This window comes from Acanthaster planci, linkage group LG10 (assembly GCF_054643075.1).
Source record: "Acanthaster planci isolate LZ-2023a linkage group LG10, COTS_SCS, whole genome shotgun sequence".
Classification (NCBI taxonomy): domain Eukaryota; kingdom Metazoa; phylum Echinodermata; class Asteroidea; order Valvatida; family Acanthasteridae; genus Acanthaster; species Acanthaster planci.
Window position 1 is genome coordinate 95134 of NC_141786.1, and position 20587 is coordinate 115720.

Here is a 20587-nt window from a genome sequence, read left to right on the forward strand (position 1 = left end):
CAATCAGATTTTAGAAAGGATGTCGCGGAGAACAACGAAGAATAGTCGCAGAATTTCGGATTTTGTTTGTGCACATATATTGATGACATCATACATTTGCGCCTTCTTGCCAATGAATTATGGGAAATTTAGGACACTCCCGGGATCTGTGTAGTGGCGCTAAAGTAAATGTTGAAGTTTCCTTCTTTTCAACAAATTTGTAAGATATAAACCGTCACGACGAGATGTAATTTACTTGTTATTTATCCCATCCAAATGCTTCTTTTATCAGTTTTGCTGAGTACCGTGGATAATTTTATTCTTAAAGATCTTAAACTTTGCCGCACACCTCGAGTGGGTACGTGTAGTGTCGCAAACGAGAACTAGGCTAGTGTGACCTGTGACCTCGCATTGTGCAAGGTGTCAGATGAGCGCTTCACAATCAAAGTACACATGTCCCACACATGAGTGACACAACTTAGCCGGTAACCATACTTTAGACCTGTAGCCTGACGGTGGGTGTAGGCTGTAAACGTTGGTCTGAATTGTTGGTTGGTGGTCGTGGCTATGAATGTTGGTCAAGTCGTCCCCGAGTCATGTCGTCCCCGGGTCAAGTCATCCCTGGGTCAAATCGTCCCCGGGTCAAGTCGTCCCCGAGTCAACTCGTCCCGAGTCAACTCGTCCCGAGTCAACTCGTCCCCGGATGAATAATTACATTATAATATTAATGCAGTTATTAATGGTTTTTTTTGGGGGGGGTATTTATTTATCTTCCGTTTTACTTATCAAGTTTTTACTAGGTTAATTTATTTTGGGGGGGGGACAATTTGTTTAATTTCTTTTTCTTTTCAAGTTTTTACTGGGGTAATTTATTTTTTCTTTTATTGGGATATTTTTTATTTATTTTATTTAGGCCTAAGTTATTTATTTTATTTCATTTAATAATCATATATTAGTAATCAGTATATCAGACAGGGACTGAATTATCTCTGAAAGAGCCAGTTGGGTTGATGATTCAGGCCCGCTTTGCCCACAGCTATGGTCCATAAAGATGCTTGCATTTGGCAAGGAGACCAGACGTCCTCAGCTCGCCCGCTTGGTAGCACTCCCAGAGCAGCCGCCCCTACATTCTTCAAACGTTCTTCAAAAAGCAAAGAACTTGTTAAATTATTTCTCCACCATTCGCACCATTATAAGAATAATGAACAAAACCACTTAAACCTCTTAAAACAACTTGATTTTCCTAAAATAACCAAAACTCATTTCGTCATTACTGATTTCAGAAATTTCAGTAAACTGGAAATGACTACTGGCAGATTTGAAATTTAAAGATGTTCAAATTGCTTTGACAATTTAATGAATAGGCCTATGTGCTGTTACATTGGCACACACCAGGAGTAGCCCTTTTAATGAATATATTGTGTGGCACGTCTTTGCCACCATAGATTTCAAAAGCTAGCTGCATAGAACGAATGAAAATCGTGAATGAATGAGTACATGTAAAAAATATGTACGAGTCTCTGTCTTTAGGGTCTTGTTTTCTTTCTCTTCTACTTGTTGATGTACCTAAAAAGAAAAGGAAAATTCACAGATAACACTTTGGGGACGACTTGACCCGGGGACAATTTGACTTTGGGACGACTTGACCAGGGTTTCAATTCTGGGGACGACTTGACCAGTTTCTGTGGCTGTTGCTTGTGCGTGACATAACAATAGATTTTGGTTATGAATCTGTAGCCTATATGTAGGCCTACTACATATGCCTACATGGACATCATACATGTACATCATACATGTACATCATACATGTACACATGTAGTGATGTTCAGTGTAAGCAGTAGGCTTTAAGTCATGGGGGAAGTTAGTACAACTTAAAACTTAAAAAAGACCGTATTGAACTTGGGCCTACATCATGCAAAATCACTCATGCAGTATCAACAGTAATCCTTCTAAGGCTTATTTGCTTTTTGCAAATGCTCCTCTACCTTACGGCATGATGGGAGCATTTCTGGAGCTGTTCTCTTACTCATCATGGTCCGTACAGTTAGTGACAATCCTACCCCCAGAACTGTGGGATCTGATGTCCGCCCCGCTCCCACAAACCCCACAGAAAACAAGCCTTGCTTGCCATACATGTAGGTCCTTCAGGACGTTTAACAGGGCATGAACAGTAATTTTATTCGTCTTGTGTACCCATAGAAATACTATTCCATTCCCCCTTCGTACTGGGTACCAAAAAAAACGGGCCAAAACCATGCTGATTTTAAAAAAAGTACAAATATTTCCTGAACGGTGTCCAACAGTCGTATGGTTCACATGTCTACTTGCAAGGACGAGCCACAACCAAATGCTTGACTATAGCTGCTATCGATACACAGCACATGGAAATTGGCTGCAGTCGCGTTCCATACGTTTATGTGTAATTCTTAGCCGTGACTTGACTGACTGGTTGAAATGGCAGTTGACTGCAACGTGCTAGGGACCACAGTGACCAATCACAGGACTCCTCATTATTTATGCCTGAAAGGCAGGAACGATAAGTAACAGCCATTGGGTGCCATGCACGTGAGTACACTGTCGAAACACTTTTGTACTGACCATTCTTTCAAAGCAATGATGCAATATATGCATTCTATGTTTCCATATTCTTTTTATTTTAGGCATAACCTACATGATCATAACTTGAGACACGCTCCTTTTTGTGTTTTTATTTCCTGTGGGCGCTGCTGTGCCGCGCACAGAGATCGGTGCCTGAACAGAAAGTGTTAACGTTGCGACAGCGGGGTCATGTACATGGCACCCAACGGCTGTTGCTTGTCGTTCCTGCCTTTCGGGCATAAAGCATGAGGAGCTCTTCAATTGGTCAGTGTGATCCCCAGCGCACCGCAGCCAACTGCCATTTCAACCTGTCAGTCCAGTCAACACTAAGAATTACACACAAGTACGGAATGCGGCTGCAGCCACTTTCCATGTCTTGTGTAGCGATCGCAGCCGAAGTCAAGCATTAGGTTATGGCTTGTCTTCGCAAGTACACATGTGAACCGCATGACTCTCGGACACTGATTGGGAAATATGTGCACTTTTTTTGGGAATCGGCATCGTTTTGGCCTGTTTTTTTTTTTCATGGTACTCCGATGAAGATATGTAAGCTATCGTACATAGAACACTTGGGGGAATGGAGCAGCATTTCTATGGGCACACAAGAAGAATGAAATCCCTGCTCATGCCCTGTTAAACGTCATGTAGGGCCTATGGCAAAAAAGGCTTATTTTCAGTGGGGTTCGTGGGAGAAGGGCGGAAGTCGGACCCCACAGTTCTGGGGATACATGTATGACAACCCTTTCTGTTGCTGTTTCACTTTTTTTCCTCAACCAGTTTTCCTCAAAAATTACAGCAATGCCACTGTCATGACTGTACATGTACCTGAAGCACATCTGGGTAACATGACTTTTTCAATAGGCCTACATCTGAAAATGAAATGCTAAATACACTTATACAGTGTAATTTGGCTTTTAAAACCTTTCAGTCGCCTCAACATTTTTTTTTTCTGCTATGACATGTTCTGCTCAGTTGATGGTTTAGAATAAAACCTTGGAGTCAGGTTGGTGTAGTGGCTCCTTCCTCGCCTTCCACCTCTGCAACCCGAGTAACAATCCTACCTAGGTCAGCCTGTGGATTGGGTTTTCAGTCCCTGCCTGATTCCGTGGGTTTTCCCTGGAATCCAGGTAATTAGCGTTAAATGCACTGTTGGATGAATATGTATGTATACAGGTACGCGTATATGGCCGATTCCTTGTTTATCATCACCCCCTGACTGGATTTTCCCTACCATCCCAGCGTTTTTGATATTTGATATTTCCAACATTTTAACAAATTGTCGGCCCTTTTTAACCTTACAGATGTGTCTGCACCACAAAAATAGTGTTTTTTATTCTTTAGTCATGCCTTCAGCCATGACCGATCGATTGCTGTTCTGATATGGAACCCTCAAGTATTAAAATACTGTACAAGAATACTGTACAAGATACATGTAGGTATTATTTATCTGAACTTAAAATATGAAAGGTCCTACCAGCCCAAAAATATAACTTTGACGTGATGATAAACAAGAAATTAATTTTAACCACTTGCTGCCAGGTGGTTTCAAAAATGCAGTGCACATAATCAGGAATTTTTCAAGATTTTCAGTTTTCAAAATTCTTCAAAATTTCATCATTTCAATTAATGGATATTTACACCCACATGAATTACTGTCTGGTGGCCACTCTAGTCTGACAGACAAAATATGTTGACGCCCGAGTATTTCAGCCAGGCCTGCAGGCTTGTAAAAAGCGCCTAGATTGTGTGGTGTTATGTAACGTTCTTTTGTTCACGAACCTGGCACAGTGCGCTGCTGATTTCTTTTCAATAGGAGCCAGATTAGCGTGCAGCGGTGCTGTGTGGCTCATCGCGTCGATGGTGGAGCACTTTTGTTTTCGGTGGTGATCCACTAGCCCTAATTGCCCAAAACCGTGGTACATGTACTTGTATACTGCTTCAAAAACAAGGCTGGATTTTCTTCATTATTGAGAGTGAAACAATGTCAGTAATGCCCAGCAGCCTGGTCTTTTGCTGCGAGAATGGTCCTTTGTTACAAGGCCCAGTTCCCTGTGTCCGATTTCAGACACCCCGACCACGCGTATAAACACACAGTGCCGGAAAACGGGCTCCCTCACAGGAAGTAGTTAATCAGCCTAAATATGTTTATTTCTTCTACAGACATGATAGATTGATGGATACAGGGAATGACGATGAAGAGCAAAAGAAAGACAAAGAACTTGGACAAGGACTGTAGCCTTGAAGCTAGTACATGTAACTACAAAAACAGCAATAACTCCAAAATGAACATCGAAATTCCTGGCAAAAACGGTAGCCAGGAAACCGGGTGTTGTAGAAAAAAAGGCAGCAGGGATCAAGACGAGCCGAGTACAACCAGAGAAGGCTTGAGACGTTCATCACGGAAACGTTCGGCACCTCACACATTTGCTACAATGGCCAGGGAATCCAAAGGAATACACTGGTCGAGTGAAGAGAAGGAAAAACTGTTGCGAGTTCTTCAGGAGTAAGGACCATATATATTAAATATGTTTCTGTAAAAAGTATCAACCAAATCAAATTAACTGCTGTTGAATACTCGTGTTATTCACACTACTTCTATTTTTATTGAATTTTAGACACAGCGGTTCTCAGAACCACCACTTTTAAAGAAAAATGGTGTACCCATGAACCTCTTAGATTAAGACTAAGTTATATCCTGGACATACATGTGGAGGTGCACATATTGTACCCAATCTGTTTCTGATATTTTATATTACGCTGACATACATGTATAATTCCTTCTTCTTGTACATGTACATTAAGGTTAAACACCAAGCAATTTGCTGCAGCAAGTTATAAGCGTACCAATCGTTATCCATACAAGATGATCAGACGAAGAGTTGTAACCAAGTCCATGGAAGACGTTAAGAAGTACTTGACAGTACTGGAACGCAGAGCAGCAGGTAATGGGTCCAAGCTTGCTTTCCAATTGTTAATTCAAATGCTTTCATGTTGGGTCAAGAAAGATAAAGTTTGTCTCTGGTCAGACTGATGTTCCAGATTTGATGGGGCGATGTAGCTGCCTCTCCCCCGGATTGCAGACACACATTGAGTCATAGAACTAGACCGGCTTTATAAGCTGACACCTAACAACTTCGTATCCATAGTCTGTTGTCACTCTTCAACATTGATCTTGTCAGGATCTATCACCCTGAGTAAAAGATTGAGCTTCCCGCAAACATGTTGAGGTAGTGCCTCAAAAGAGGGTGCTGTTGCAGCTCTCACAGCGAAAAAAAGATTGACGTGCATGCTTGAAGTGGATGCACACATTGTCCAGAGATGAGAGACTTTTGGGAGAGCCTGAAGAGAAAATAGAGTACATGTAGGGAGTCCTTCAAAATGCCCAAATGCATGTGGGCAGATAATCAAATTGTGCAGGACTCAATGTGATTTCTACTTTTCCTCAGCTCATTCTCATTTCAAAGTTCATGCTTTTGTTACAGGTATGGCATTAAGTCAAATGAAACACCAACCACCTTTAGAGGTAAGCTTTTTTCCCTGAATCATTGTCCTAAATCACAGCTTCACAATTCATGAGATCATTAACTGTTCTTGTCTGTATGAGTTTATGTCATAAAGGCAAACATTAGTACCTACATGTAAGTCCACCAAAGTTCAGTTTCAAGGTGCTTCACAGAGCATTGTTTTTTTGTTTCAGACGCTCGATTCAATACTGTAGCATACATCTATTCATTTCATGATAGCATTATAATTATGATTCAAAACTGGATAAATAATAGTAATACAAGTGGTTTTATATAGGGTAGCATAATTCCAAACTACTGGTCATTGCACTTTAAAAAAGAAAATGTTATTGGCTCGTGTATTTCAGGTCCTCTGCCTCATTCTTTAACTATACTGTATAGTTTTTTACCTTTTTTATGTTAAAGCTAATATTGTGACTGGGCGATGAACTACATTGTACATGCATTAGTATAGAACTCATATGTTTGCATTCTTTTTAGAGTTGGCGTCAGATGGCAGATAAGTTGACTGTTCTGACAAGTGACAATTGCTCTCGACACTTAATCCGGGTAAGTGACTGACAGTACCACTGCAATCTCCATATATTTCTTGTGTGCCTTACCTAACTAAGCTGATTGGTTACATCCCTAGAGTAAGTGTAAAATCAGGTGTGTATGTGAGCATTTCGAAAGAGTGGTCCATTATAAATTGTGTGTAGAATGCTTATACAATAGAACACAACATTGTGTTTTTTGCCATAATTTTACAAGATTGGTTGATTTTGGAGTTCTGATTTACTGCAGCCATCATTCCATTGACTGGTTTCATGTTTTGAGGTTAACTGCTTTTATAAAAAACAAAATACAGTGCATTTGCAGTGGTCAAAGCTAAGATCATGTAATTTGTCTTGTACAAAAGCCATAGATTAAAGGACGTTCTTGAGTATGCAAACTTCACAAGTGCAGACTCAATTCCCTGCACAAATACATTCATGAACAGGTGCCCTTTCCTTCCTGAGTAAAAATTGCAGTTTTCCACAGCCGAGATTAGTCTATAAATTTACCTTGGAGTGTGTGCCTCTTTCAACTTGAAACACAACATATTTGTTAGGAAAATGCATAGGTCTTACTGCAGTCAGTGTTTCATTCACTGTAACCACACAAGTTGATTTCATGCCGGTTGACAGCATTTTTAAGTCCAAAATACATTCTCAAATTACAGATGCACATGTAAAAACTAACCAATAATTATACAGTGTAGGCTTAGAGGAAATAGTGCTAGAAAAACAGGAAGTTTAGCATCTGCAGTTTGTGAAAATTAGTCTTTGGCTGTCTGGTATGGAAAGGGCAGCCTTTTTGGTGAAGCAGTAACAGAGGGCAGTTTGGACTAATTAATTAATTTATTCATTTATAAAGCGCAAATGTCATATAGATATGTTCAAATGCACTGTACAATGGTGACATAAAGCATGGAACAATGAATTCATTTAAACATGGTTGAGCCGATGGCATACAAGGGCACCTCGGGCAGCCGCCAAACGACCCACATTCACCAACATCAGTAAAGGGGAAACAGTAAGAAGCAGTTACAGTTTTAGAGGTGGGAGGAAAACCCCAGAGGAATAGTCTGGGTAAAACCCACAGAGTCAGGTAGGGACTGCAAACCCAATGCACATGTTGACCGGGCCGGGAATCGAACCGGGGACCACAGAGGTCATGCCAACCCAACTCCCATAAGACTCTCCCATAGACCTGTATCATGTGGCAGCCATCTTGCTTTCCTGCCATTCAAAGCAATGCAACCATACTGAGGCTGGGAGGAAAAATAGTCTGTTCCCTGTTATCAACATGTGAAGTTGTACTATTGGCAATAGGTCTACAGGGAACAAGATAAACACGGCAGCATGATAGAGGTTTATGCTAGGGAACCATCCCCACGTCATTGGTTTCCTGTTAAAAAAAGGAACAGTTGGAAAGTATTGCTCTCTAAAATGCATTTTCTGGGCATGTTTTGCATGGCAGCTGGTGATGATCATAGCACTCCATTGTGTTTCATGCAGGTCTGTAACACCATGGCTCTTGAAAGTAAAGATGTGGATAAAGAAATGGCAGAAGAGGAAAATGATGCCATTGAAGAAGTAGACATTCCAGCGTTGTCAAACACGCCATCGACTCTGAGCTCTTTTGCAGCCACATCAGTGACTGCAACGGTTTCTCCATTTTTAAGTGTCACCTCATCAACCACACCACTGTCTGTTGCAACATCTAATGACTCAGCAGTCAGAAGCACAACTTGTAATGGTCAGTCAACTGAGAACTCTGAGGTGATTACGTCATCTGAATCTCCTCATTTTCTTGTGTCATCTGATAAGATTGTTACAACAATGTCATCTGAAACTGAGCCACACTCAGGTATGACCTCCACAATGTCAAATGATACAAACTATGCAACAAGAACACCTGCAACAACGACAAAGTCCAGTGGTTCAGTAGCAGCTACAAAAATAAATAGCAACAAGACAAGCATGCCTAGTGAGTTAAACTTCAAACCAGACTATGAGGCCATCTATAAGTACATTGCCAGTTTGATGCAAGGTGAACGCAAAGAACTTGGTCCACTCGGTAAGTTTTTGGAATGGTATTTCCTCCCCCACATCAGTGTGGGACAAGACTGCTAGAGAATACCTACCCAAACAGTCCTCAGCCGCCTGTCGTTCCCACTCTAGCTCCGACATGAGTCACTTTCGAAATGGCAGCATGACTGCAGTGCATTGTGGGATGTCAAGATGCACCATGAGGGTGCATTCCACCAAATGGTTGTATTTCTGTGCGCGAACTCATTATATTTTGTGATCCCGCGGGTTCTTTTTACAATAAGACAGGACATGAAATTGAAACAAAAAGTATCTTCTGGCCATAATCCTGAATTTTCAGTTAAAAAAAGGAGGCCAACCTCTACACAAGAGTCAACAGGCGGTGCTATTTCGATCCGATTTTGCACTGTTTTGTGTGGGCGTGTATTTGGTGTAGTGCAACCATGGATCATATAAGTCTTTTCAGTGAATAACAATAGGCGCTTGGTAAACTTGCATATGGACTGTTTGGGTAGGTTGAAAGCAGTGGACTGTCTTCATCATTTAATGTAGTTGATGTGACACTTTGCTGTGATCTCATTTATGGAAGTTGGCTTGATGCCCCCTTTGTTACTCTCTGGAAACAGTTGAAATACTCTGTATCCCATGATCCAACAGGGTGAATTGGTATCAAGGTTTGCTGTCTATTGATAGAATAACATGTTATGTGTGTTTACCCATCACTGCAGAGTCCCTGGTCGTTCTTGACTGTCTCAGCACTGTGGAAAAACACTTAATTGGGAGAGACAATACGGCACAGAAGAGGTTTGCTCAGAAACGCTTCTTGGACATCCTAGAAAACTTGTATCTGACTATTGATCATGAGAATACAGAAAAGACAGGAAATGGGGATATAAATACTGCAGAAACTGTTAATCCTGACGATGATATGGAAGTGGTGACCATAGCAGACTTGGTTGGTGACGAGAACCAATTGTCCACTGCACATAGTTCTAAGAGAGCCAGACCACTACCTGTTCGTCTGGGTAGCCTCAATCCATTCAGCATACCAACTAGGCTGCTTGAAATAAGACGGGACAGATGAGGGCAGCAGACAGATGGTGTTCATATAGAGCACTCTAGCATGTGTACAGTAGATTCCTGTTATAGCGCTCCCTGATATAACGCTCTTACTGATATAACGCTCTGTTTTCATTTTCCCAACACATGCCCATTACAATGCTTTTCTGGATATACATTTGTAACGCTTACAATTTTCGGCCCCGAGAACCATATACAACATGTGTAATGATTCCGGTTACAGCGCTCTTTGCCTTGGAAAATCAAATTCTTTGAAAATCAACCCGTATGAAACTGCATCGCAAGGCCGCCGCAATCGGCCAGCCATCCTGATCACACAGAGTGCAGACACGCACTGGGCCGTCCATGCAGCGCAAACACGTGATCACCATGGGTGAGCCGCGGCCGCGTGGCTTTGCCGTGGCGACATTGCAGTGATTATATTCCCACTTTTTATTTAGTCTCGTGGTGTAGTTTGGGACACAAATAATCAACAGTGAGATACAATATGTAGTATTACGTTAACTAAAGGTTTCTTTTCACAGATAAATAAAATAAGCAGCTCAAATTGTACGTGTATCTTCATGTAGCAAATCTTGTCTTTTCGCCGATTGTGTTCAGCGTGACATGCCAGGTCTGTTTTCACTTGGGTTGTCTGATGACCGAGGTCACTTGGTCATTTGGGAAAAGTCAGTGATTGGACTGTCCATGAATGGGTACGCAGTAGCAGTCAGAATGTCACGGTGGGTGTAGATGCATTGGGTGTGCTGTGATGCAGCATGCACGAAGTCTCGTGGCGGTTTTTGAAGAGATTTGTTTTTTTTTTAATTGGCGCCACGAAAACGTCGAAAAAAACAGATACAAGGCATATACTCCAAAAGTTACGGTACATACATCTGCTAATACATATTAACAAAATTCACATACATGATATATATGTACATGTAGATACACGAATCTATACATGTACACTGCAGTACATGTGCGTTGCACATATTGTGCATCCATCCAGTCATAGCGCTGTGTGCTCAATTCTGTTAGGTCCCCTTGAGAGTGCTATAATGGGAATCTACTGTATTGGGCTGTTTGGAGAGAGCTTGTTTTGCTAAAAGTAGGTGTGGGAGAAAAACAATTAATAGGCCTAAGCATTTTTTTTATGACAGTCCTTGGGTGACTGGCTGAAATCAAACAAAGTGGATCTCCAAATTTCTGAAGTGGGCTAATATTTTCCGAAGATATAGTTATTTTTTAATGAGACTAGCACTAAAGGTTATCGCTAGATTTGAAATACAGAATGTTGGTAACATCGTAGAGGAAGGACACGGAAGGAGTTTGAACTGCCCGGGATGTAACATCTGGCCAATTACCGCTTTCTGGCAAAGTGATGTATTCGAAGGAGGAGACTAAAATTACAAACTTGGCATGGATAAATAGTGTATCGAACGTAAAAAAGTTTATTCACGATGGCAAAAGGAGGTCTAATATCAGGGATTTGTCTCTATTTCCTGGTCACTGCTATAATTTGTATTTAATTGGAAGCAAAATTATACCCAGCAAGAAATGAGACCGAGGGGTACCCCCCCCACATGTCCAATCCCTATACACATTCCAGACTATTGTTACTTAACACATCCCCCAAGATGTCTGAAAGGAATTCCTGCGAGACAATGACCAACACAAAGCAGGGGGGTTCTCTCCGTCTGGTACCTTGCTGCATATGTGCAAAACACTGCAAGCATTGATTAGATATCACATGCCCCAATTGTCTGGCCAAGATGCAGGCAGTAATCAGGAATTTTTAGAATATTTTTTATTATTCGTCTGACAGCGGCGACGATCGTTGAACACTTTGAAGTGCCAGAGTTAAACTCCTGTGTCCTTCTATGGTGACATGGAGCAGGTATTTTGTAAGGCACTCATGTCCTGTTGGGAATATTCCACAACCAACAATATCTGTATCTGATACAGATCGGAATTGGTCGCTGGTAGCTGGTGTCTCGTTTGTCATACGGTTGGTTTGTTGGTATCAGAGGCCACGAATATGTCGAAAACGGAAAAATAAAAACCTTTGAGACAGTAAAACAGACGCTTTTTCTTTTGGCCTTCATTTTGTTCTGCAGATATGTACGCGTGTTACATTTTCTTTCATTACCCACGTTTGTCATCAACACCATCTTGATGACGGCGTCTCTACCTCCTTGAATATTGATGCTGACAAAATCATTAATGGTTGACGAACGATCGGCTAAAAATAGCGCCTTTTGTTTTTGTCAAAATGTTCTTTCCTGCGTAATATTACTTTACAAATGTAGTACAGTTGTCCTCCCCCATCCTGTCCGTACTTCCAGGTACTTTTATCACAAACGGTCTTGTTTGGGGGTGTTGCTTCGTGGTATTGAATGTGGTGAATTATGAAGTGGCGAGTTGTGTACAATTTGCACACTGAAGTTTTATTTGGAATAAAAGGTGCCAGAATGAAACCAAAAAACCCAACATCAGGTAAAAATAAAAAAATCTGATATGGAGAGGTATTCTGGACGTAATCTTGACTTTGTGCCTCCGAAGCGCTTCTTCGTTGAAGCCGACGCCTTTTCCCCTTTTTTTATGTTGCGAATACGGGTGTTTCACAATAGTGCGCCACCAAGAGATTGCAATGCGTTGACCAATCACAATGCGCGAAATTTGTCGACGCAATGCGCGTTCGGAAAGTGTCGACAAATTACGCGCGCTGTGATTGGCCAACGCATTGCAAACTCATGGTGGCGCGCTACTGTGAATCGCCCCTATTATGAAATCAGCTGCCCTATAATGCGGTAACCGCGGACAGACACAAAGGGACACAACGCTTAACTGCCAGCTTCCCACCTCTTCTTTTTCGCTAATGATGACTTTATGATCCCCAAAATGGAACTGTTTATTTCTGGCGGTTTGAAGTAGCCTTAACTTTAACTTCACAAAATGCAAACGATTGGGTCGATAAAAACACGAATCCAAATTTCGTACAGATTGTCGAGATTTATCGAACTTAGCTTCGGGGATCATGTACAATGCTTTGAAGCCACGGTCACGAGTTCCTTCGCCTCTACCCTGCCGCTTCGTCACATGGTCCATCCCCTACCTAACGCTCCCCATTGCCCAAGTCTTTGGATTACATTCCTGCCTTTATTTCAGAGTCGGGGCTCTTATGGTGGTGTCATCTTAAACCAATACATACCGGAAGGAGGGAACAAGAGGCCACATTTTGAGAAATCTTTTTTCTTTTGTATAACGTTTGATGATGAAGTTCTTGTAAATTCGATGGAGTGACTGTGGTTGTCTTTCCTTCATGTTGTTGCAAGAACCACCGATTGCATCATTACAGAATAATCACCAAGGTCCTCCACGTTAGTCGATGATGCCAAGTGTCTAACAACCGGTGTTTCTGTCTCTAAGCAACCGCAAAGTGATGCGTATACTGTCGAAGGTTGCGAGTGCAAAGTCGTTTTATTTGGCGACTAGACCCGCCAGAAGCTGTCTTGGTAACCTTAATGGCATAGTTTTCTCAGTAACATGGGTAAGTTTCAGTTTGTATACAGTACGCGTATTCTGTATAAAAAGAGTGTAAATAACCGCTTTTTTATTAAAAATGTTTTTATTAAAATGATTTATAAATAACACCCAAGAGATACTTGAATTACTGTGACTGCATTCAGTTAACGCAAGTACAGTCTTGGAAGTCTTTTCCGTTTTGGTCGTTTACAGAGTTGGTTGCCCGTCTATTTGCTGTAATGTGCTCGATGCATTGCACTGGTGAGTTTGTTATTGATAAGCAGTTATAGTTTCATTATGTTTGAACGAAAAAAAACTGGCAGTCTCTTGAGGATAAACTCTGTACAATTTCATTTGGGAAAAAAATTGGAAAAAAATGAGTGCTTGATTAGTTCATGTAGATTGTATAGGTAGGCCTACAGTGACAGAAACCTTACCAGAATCATTATGAGAGATTCATTTGCACATTAAAGCATTGAGTATTTATATAAAGATTATGAGGACGTTGATCAGGCCCGGCCCCGTTTCAGGCGAATTTGGAACAAAATTGTCAGGACAAAATTGTTTTGGGGGACAACATTATTTTGTATGGCCTTTCTGAAGGGTAGGGCTATTTGGGGGCTTTTTATGCACGTTTTGAAGGAAGAGAAATGAAAAACACCCCCAAAATTCTCATTTCATAATATCATTAAAAATGATACAAAAATGGGGGTTCTTTTTGGGTACAATAGCCCCCATCCCATCCTCAGCTTTGTCCTGCTTATGAATGTTTGCGCTCCACACGACCTGCTGGTGTTCTGGAGATCCCTCACCAACAAGTTTTGAAAAGACATAATAAAGGCAATTCAGCAAGTCTTTGTACTAGCTGAGATGCAGAGTGCTTCCAATTCGTTTTTATGTAAATTATGGCTAGGGTTATCAATATTTTCTGTTAATTCCTTTCAATGTTAAATTCAATCGTAATTTCTACGATTTTTGTATACTTGTGAGTTTCGTGAATCCCTAGGTCTGATGGTTAAACAACCACGGATCGATGGAAACAGTCTCTGCAAAAATTACAGATCACATGGACTGCGTTTTGTTTTGTTTTGTTTTGGGGGGGGGTCATCAGTGTTGACAGTTTAGTTTAGTTTAAAAATAACTTGATTCGTGATTCATTTCATACCCCAGCCTGTTTTCGTTGAAGCTGGTAAGATTTCCCCACCCCTGTTTTAGTTAAGTGATCAACCTTCAGTTTTTCCCCCAAAATCTTCAACAAACAACAAAATATCTGGATTTCGGTAATTTTGTCTTTGTAGATTTTTGTAATAATGTATATTTATGCTTATAAATGATTAGTCATCACATCCTTCTCCAGAATCGTAGCTGCCCATTTCCATTTATTCGCGTGCGAAGTTATTGCTGAAATGAGTCTATAGCAATTTACTTGCATTGAAGACTGCTAAGTATTAAGCGATGTTGAAATCTGTCTCTACTTGTCACCTCGTGGAAATGTTGGTCAACATCAACATCACATTCCCGCAGTAGTCCAAATATTATGGCTTCCATGAAGAAACTAAGATCTCAGATCGAAGCTGTCCTTCAAAGGTTGAACACTCCTGTCAGATAAAACATAGGTGACATTCTAAAGACGTGACTTTTAAATGGTGGTAAAACTTGTATTGGTGGATATTTGGTGTATAGGTATCGTGATGGCTCAATTTTCTGATCTTAGCGGAGATCTCACGGATCTTGGTGATATCTTGGAAGGTCTAAATTTGGGTGACCTCGATATCTTCGGCACAGAGGGGCCGAATGAAGTCAAGCGGGAGAAAGGTAAACTGAAAGTAGAAGAAACTTTGCTTTCAAATGTCACTGTATGCAACTTTGAAAAACAAAAAAAATTAAATAAGAAAGCTTTGAATAAGGATACAACCTTCCTTCCGATTAAACGTAACACACGAAAAAAAATCAGCTTGTCCATCTCTTATCTCAGCGACTATTTTATTTTGAATGCTTGTAATAAGAGCGTTTCATACATGTACACGTAGCATTGTAACTTTTAATGAACTATCTGTCGGCCCACAGAAGCGCCAGTAAGAAATTGTAAGCCTATTGCCTTTGGACGTATCTTTACCAGGATTTACTTCTGATATCATTTCAACCATTTGGTTTTGTCACAGCTGACCCTCTGACGTGCTACGAGTGTAGTGAGTTCAGTGAACCCATCAAAAACAGTCGCGAGTTGGCCTGGTCTTGCGCCATTCCTTCCAAGACCACACTCAATGGGTCTGTCTGTATGGCGCCACCCTCGGGTTATGTTAATCGTTGCGGCTGGATAGAGGCCACGGTTTCTTCTCCAAATCCCGACAATCAAGGTATTTAGACACTGTAGCCCAGATTTAGGACGCGGTCAGTGATGTTTTCCCAATTACATAAATTCGATATTTTTTACGCTTGAATTTGTCCTCATGTGGAATCTTTATTATAACATGTTGAAGAAACAATTGGCGAAATGCCTATACATCAAAATGTAAATAAAAGGTCATTACACTGAATGATCCATTTCGGGTTTCATGCTACCCGTTTGAAAAGGATTTGATTTTTACTTCAGGAAACTCAGCAGGCAAACCCCTTTTTTCATCGGTTAGATAAAAACACGGAAGGGATTTTGTTCCCGAGCAAGCCAGAGGCGGAACAGACAAAGCAAGTGTATAACGCGGAGTCCAAATGTTGAATTCTGGACTGAGTTTAAACCAAGAATTTTCCTTTGTCTTTCGTACTTTGTATCATTTTACATACATGTATTTCGGTGGGTTTATCCCAATCTGCAAATCATTAAATCGTTATGTACACTTGTAGATGAACCGGCATATTATGGCAGTGTTTCACTCAAAAGTCTCTCTCTAAGAGATTTCCATAGCCACGTCTTGTTATTTTCCTTCTCTTTCCCAGAGGAAACTTTGGAATTGTACTGGATCTTCAGGTCTTGTGTACTAGTTCCTGAATCTTTGGGGATTGGCGACGATTGTTTCTCTGGAGACCTGGAGGACACGCAGAATAATCTGGGTCTTTCAATCGAAAAGGTATTTTACATGAAATCTAAACTGGCCTATCTATATACTTTCAAATCAGTATGCCGGGCTGTCATGTGATGGTACCTCTTTTCAGAAACACGACAGAGCATTTAAGTTCCTATGTTGTACTATCTAATTTCATATTTAGAAAAAAAACGGAAACTGTGAAATTTGCATCCTTCTATAGCGCTGTAGAATTTGAATTACCTTCATGCACCTCAATTCAAGATAGAAGGGAACATTTTGCACCTCAATTCAAGATAGATGGGAACATTTTTGTTCATATTGTGCATATCATACAGTTTTTATAAAGCCAATTGTGTGAATTTTCAAACTTTTCCCCTTTTTCATTTTTAGATTGTGGGTGTCAGTGGTACCATTAGCGGCGAAGGTTGCTTCTGCAGCAAAGACTACTGTAATGGGGTCTCTACCGTTAGATTCCAGACTGTTGGCGCCATATTGGGTGTGGCAACGATAGTGCAAAGCGTTATTTATTAGTGGCAATAAATGCACAGTATAGTGTTAATTCAAACCTGATACATCGGTTTTTGAGTGAAAGGTAGTCAAAAAATCACGGTAATGTGTTCTGAAAACTGCACTTTATACAGTCTTTGTTTTCTATTATTAAAAAGCCATGTTTCGTCATAAACGTTAGAGGTATATTAATTAATGCAAGTAAGTTGTGAAATGCATAATTGACTTCGCTTTGGCGTTCACGGACAATGCAGAGATACAGATGCCGGGTAATTTTGCCTGATAACAATATTTGCTTGGCGCCTAAAATTCACCTCAGATCTCAGATTCAGCTTGTAACGAGGATATTTTTTGCTCTTTTGTGTAACTGAGCCATGTTTATGTGCCAACCTTGGATGCGTTCTCCTGAACTCGCAGTTCATTATCTGGTTATATATCGGGCATCATGTGCCTTTTCTTGAAGAAACTTGTCTGACACCATACTTTTCTCATTGTATAATCATGACGTTTGTGTAACCATTAATTCTGCAAGTTACAAGAATGCTTCCTAACATGTACAAGAGACGGACAAATTATACCAATGATGGACAACACCAACCTTGTAATTCTAAACCATTATATCAGCAGTGATACACACTAATCTTTCTGTAACTACCCCCCTCTTGTGAGCAGCATCTAAAAAGGTCATGCTATGCCCACATCATTTTCAACATGTATGCTGATATTTTGTACTGACGACCATTGCGGATGACTACGCAAAATATAGCCCGTGTACCCCCTCCCATCTGCTCTGATTCTGTTTTCCCCTCCATCTATGGTTTGACCTGTGTCGAAGTCCAGAAGGCTGTACAAGGTCAGGACCCCTTCAAATAAATATTGTAATTGCGTAGCACTATTATTAACAAGTGCATGTATCGATCGCAGTTGGTTGTTTGGCCTGCAAACGGTTGTCCTGTTGATGAGGATAGAAAACTGCCTCCTTTATGATAACAGGCGTGTGGAACAGGTCTTTGATTCATGCGGGCTCTTGATGAAAAGACAGATTACTTGAAGCGATGGAGTACTACTATAGCACAACTTATCAGCAAAGATTTGAGCTTTAATTCGGACGATACGTCAGCTCGCTCTATGCTACATGTATATACATTTACTCGAGAATTCCTTGCAGGGATCAAAATTTGTCAATGCAGATTCTACATGGTCAAATGCTTTACCGTCAGGACTTTAATGAACTTCGGCTTGTAGCTGTATATCATCATAAACAATTGCTAAATACTTCGAGTGAAATCACCTTAACAAAATCAGAACAGGAAGGAAGACCATAAACGAACCTTACATTCAAAGCTCCATCTCTTTTTGTAAATTGTAATCAAACGCCTCCGCACCATACAACCCCATGGCCTGAATATCCAAGAGGAAACTGCTATCCTTTCTTCTCCTAGCTTTTGTGTGGAAATTACATGCACACCCCCTTTTGGGGTCCAGTTCATTCCATTGTATGTTTTCTTTGATCTTTTCCTTCCTTAGATCCCTTTGTTGCTCAAGCATGCCTTTCAAGCAGTCCGCTACCCCTTGCCTCTTCATCCAACTCACTGCAGCCTACTTGACCTTTTCTTTTGTTCGCCTGCATTCGTCCATGCTTGGTTGATTCCCCTTTTGCTTGTTTGCCCCTTGTCATTTTGCCTTTAAGACAGATTCTGCGAGATCGAAACATGAGGGCCTCCATATTTTGTGTTTTTGGTAATCTTGTTCGAAATCAATTTCATCGAGCTTGCGATTCGCATTCTGTGTCAGGACTTTAGAAAGATCTTTGTTTATATGCACAGACAAGATTGAACATAATGTAGTGGGGTACCGGCCACAGTTTTGTGTATAGAGCTTATTGTACATTCGTAAAAATGAAGACACGGTTTTAACAATGGTGTCATTACTTGCGCGGTCTTGTACTGATCGCAAAGCCTTGAAAATATGCCTTATAAATATTTAAGTATCCTTACCATTATGTTGATTTTTATATTTAGTGCTGTTTGCGACATAATCAATTATTGCTTTGTATTTTGATTTACTGTTGAACTTGTTTTAGATAATATAGGACCACAAGGTACAAGTTAAACATAATTTCAAACTCCTTGAAAGAAATATTCAGGAGAGTTCGTCTACTATTTAATGCTGTGTAACACCATTTCAATTTCCCTTGCTGCGACCTTGCAAATTTGGTATCCACTTTTAAGGTTTTTTTTTTTCATTTACGTATATAGCAACAATTGAATAATAGGGAATATACAGGGGATTGAAGAGAGATAAGCCTCACTTAGCCTTGATCAAGGCGTTTGCCATCAGTCGCAATGAACTACATAGCGGTCCACAGCCTTCTACAATATTCGTTGAATAACCGTACTATTGCTCTCATGCCAGGGGAAAATTGTTGTTTCGATTGAATATTCTTTATTTTCGTTTATAGGGATTTTATTACTTGATGACAGTCTTTTATGACTTGAATTCAATTGCTTCTACGTATCATTTAAATCTCATTTTTTATTATTTATTTGAATATGTTTCTTTTTTTTCATTACTGTATTATGTAATACCCGACATTAACTGACTACTTTTGTTTAAACATTAGAGATGCAATTAAAAAAGTCTAAGTGAATCCCTTATTGTACTTCGTTCCAGTGCAAGGACATCAGGTTGTTTTTATTATTTATTTGTTTTTATAATTATTGTGGTTTTTTTTAATTGGTGTTTTAGCCTCTGAAAACAAAAACCTGCCCAATTTTTAGAACTGTACAGAATACCCCCCAAGTTCTCGGAATTCCCTTGGAAATATGCATGGTTTGTTAAACACGATTGATTGCTCGCTTAATACCTCTTCATTCATAAAACGCAGAAATAGTAGCACAGAATCAGATGTAGCAGCGGTACCCGGTTGAAACATCCACAAAGGTACCCGCTGCTACATCTGATTCGAACCAGCCGGCCAACGCCAGCAAGCTCAATGGTCGAGTGGTTAAGACGTCTGCACTAGTAAGCAGGAAGTCGTGGGATTGAGTCCCAGCCGAGTACGCTCGTGTTTTTTCACAAGCCTTCGAGGGCATACACTGAGCATACACTTGTTATTAGAGCACTCATTTTTGAAGGAGCGCTCAATGGGCTTGGTCACACCCACAAAGGCAGACAATCAATATCCTTCTGTAATTTCTGAGCAGGGCCTCGAGCTGGAGGGAGGGTCAGCCCTCATGCCTCCCTTGATTACGTTACTGTTCATATACTACTACTAAATTCGCAGGGTTGGCTCAAACTAAAAGGTTTGGATGAAGCATGGATGAATCTTGGGACTTATCTGGAGTATTCAAACTAGGGTTCTGATTGGGTGATATGTACCTTAATCCACGTACGGGATGAGTGTATAATGCGCTTGAAATTAGCACTGGTGAAATAAGCTGAAGTAGTTGTTTCGTATGTTCCTCAAATGGATAAAAATTGACCAAATGGTTCACGGCAATCATTAAGGATACATGATTCCTCGTGATGTTTAAGTTGAAGTTGGGCTGATGCGAGAAAATACATTTACCTGTTTAAAAACCAATGTAAGGTTATATTGTGTACAGCGGTGAGTTCCCGGCTGTATCTAGCGCATCGACTGACCCCCCCCTCACCATTAACGATGCAGCTGAAGATTTCTGAATTTTAGAATTACACTGTCATTAATCACTCCATGCCGTTCCATAATTAGGATGTTCGTGTGCCTAGAAGAGCGTGCCCCAACCATGGGCGTCGCTAGGAATATTTCCGGTG

General features: G+C 40.6%; 2 protein-coding genes across 8 annotated transcripts; both read left to right on the forward strand.

Moving 5' to 3' along the window:
* Positions 1-83: 83 nt before the first annotated feature.
* LOC110988896 (uncharacterized) lies at positions 84-11820 on the forward strand. Of its 7 annotated transcripts, none has more exons than XM_022252840.2 (7): positions 84-199; positions 4739-5081; positions 5381-5520; positions 6061-6101; positions 6583-6651; positions 8142-8703; positions 9404-11820. In XM_022252840.2, exons 2-7 carry the CDS (start codon positions 4765-4767, stop codon positions 9757-9759), a joined length of 1485 nt encoding a protein of 494 aa, XP_022108532.2. In that variant the 5' UTR covers positions 84-199; positions 4739-4764; the 3' UTR covers positions 9760-11820. The 7 variants fall into 7 exon arrangements, with proteins under 7 accessions (XP_022108532.2, XP_022108534.2, XP_022108533.2 ...); XM_022252842.2 differs by having other exon boundaries at positions 100-164; XM_022252841.2 differs by having other exon boundaries at positions 117-226.
* Positions 11821-12568: 748 nt separating this feature from the next.
* LOC110988890 (uncharacterized) lies at positions 12569-19404 on the forward strand. The gene is made up of 6 exons (XM_022252833.2): positions 12569-13287; positions 13476-13523; positions 14946-15077; positions 15425-15619; positions 16197-16327; positions 16676-19404. The coding sequence occupies exons 1-6, from the start codon at positions 13284-13286 to the stop codon at positions 16814-16816; spliced, it is 651 nt and encodes a 216-aa protein (XP_022108525.2). The 5' UTR covers positions 12569-13283; the 3' UTR covers positions 16817-19404.
* The last annotated feature ends 1183 nt before the right edge of the window (positions 19405-20587 follow it).

Coding starts and splice junctions, on each gene's coding strand:
- LOC110988896 (XM_022252840.2), top strand. CDS start 4,765: ATGACGATGAAGAGCAAAAGAAAGACAAAGAACTTGGACAAGGACTGT. Junction 6,102..6,582: donor AACACCAACCACCTTTAGAG/GTAAGCTTTTTT, acceptor CATTCTTTTTAG/AGTTGGCGTCAGATGGCAGA. Junction 8,704..9,403: donor CAAAGAACTTGGTCCACTCG/GTAAGTTTTTGG, acceptor CCATCACTGCAG/AGTCCCTGGTCGTTCTTGAC.
- LOC110988890 (XM_022252833.2), top strand. Junction 13,524..14,945: donor GTGCTCGATGCATTGCACTG/GTGAGTTTGTTA, acceptor TTTGGTGTATAG/GTATCGTGATGGCTCAATTT. Junction 15,620..16,196: donor TCCAAATCCCGACAATCAAG/GTATTTAGACAC, acceptor TCTCTTTCCCAG/AGGAAACTTTGGAATTGTAC.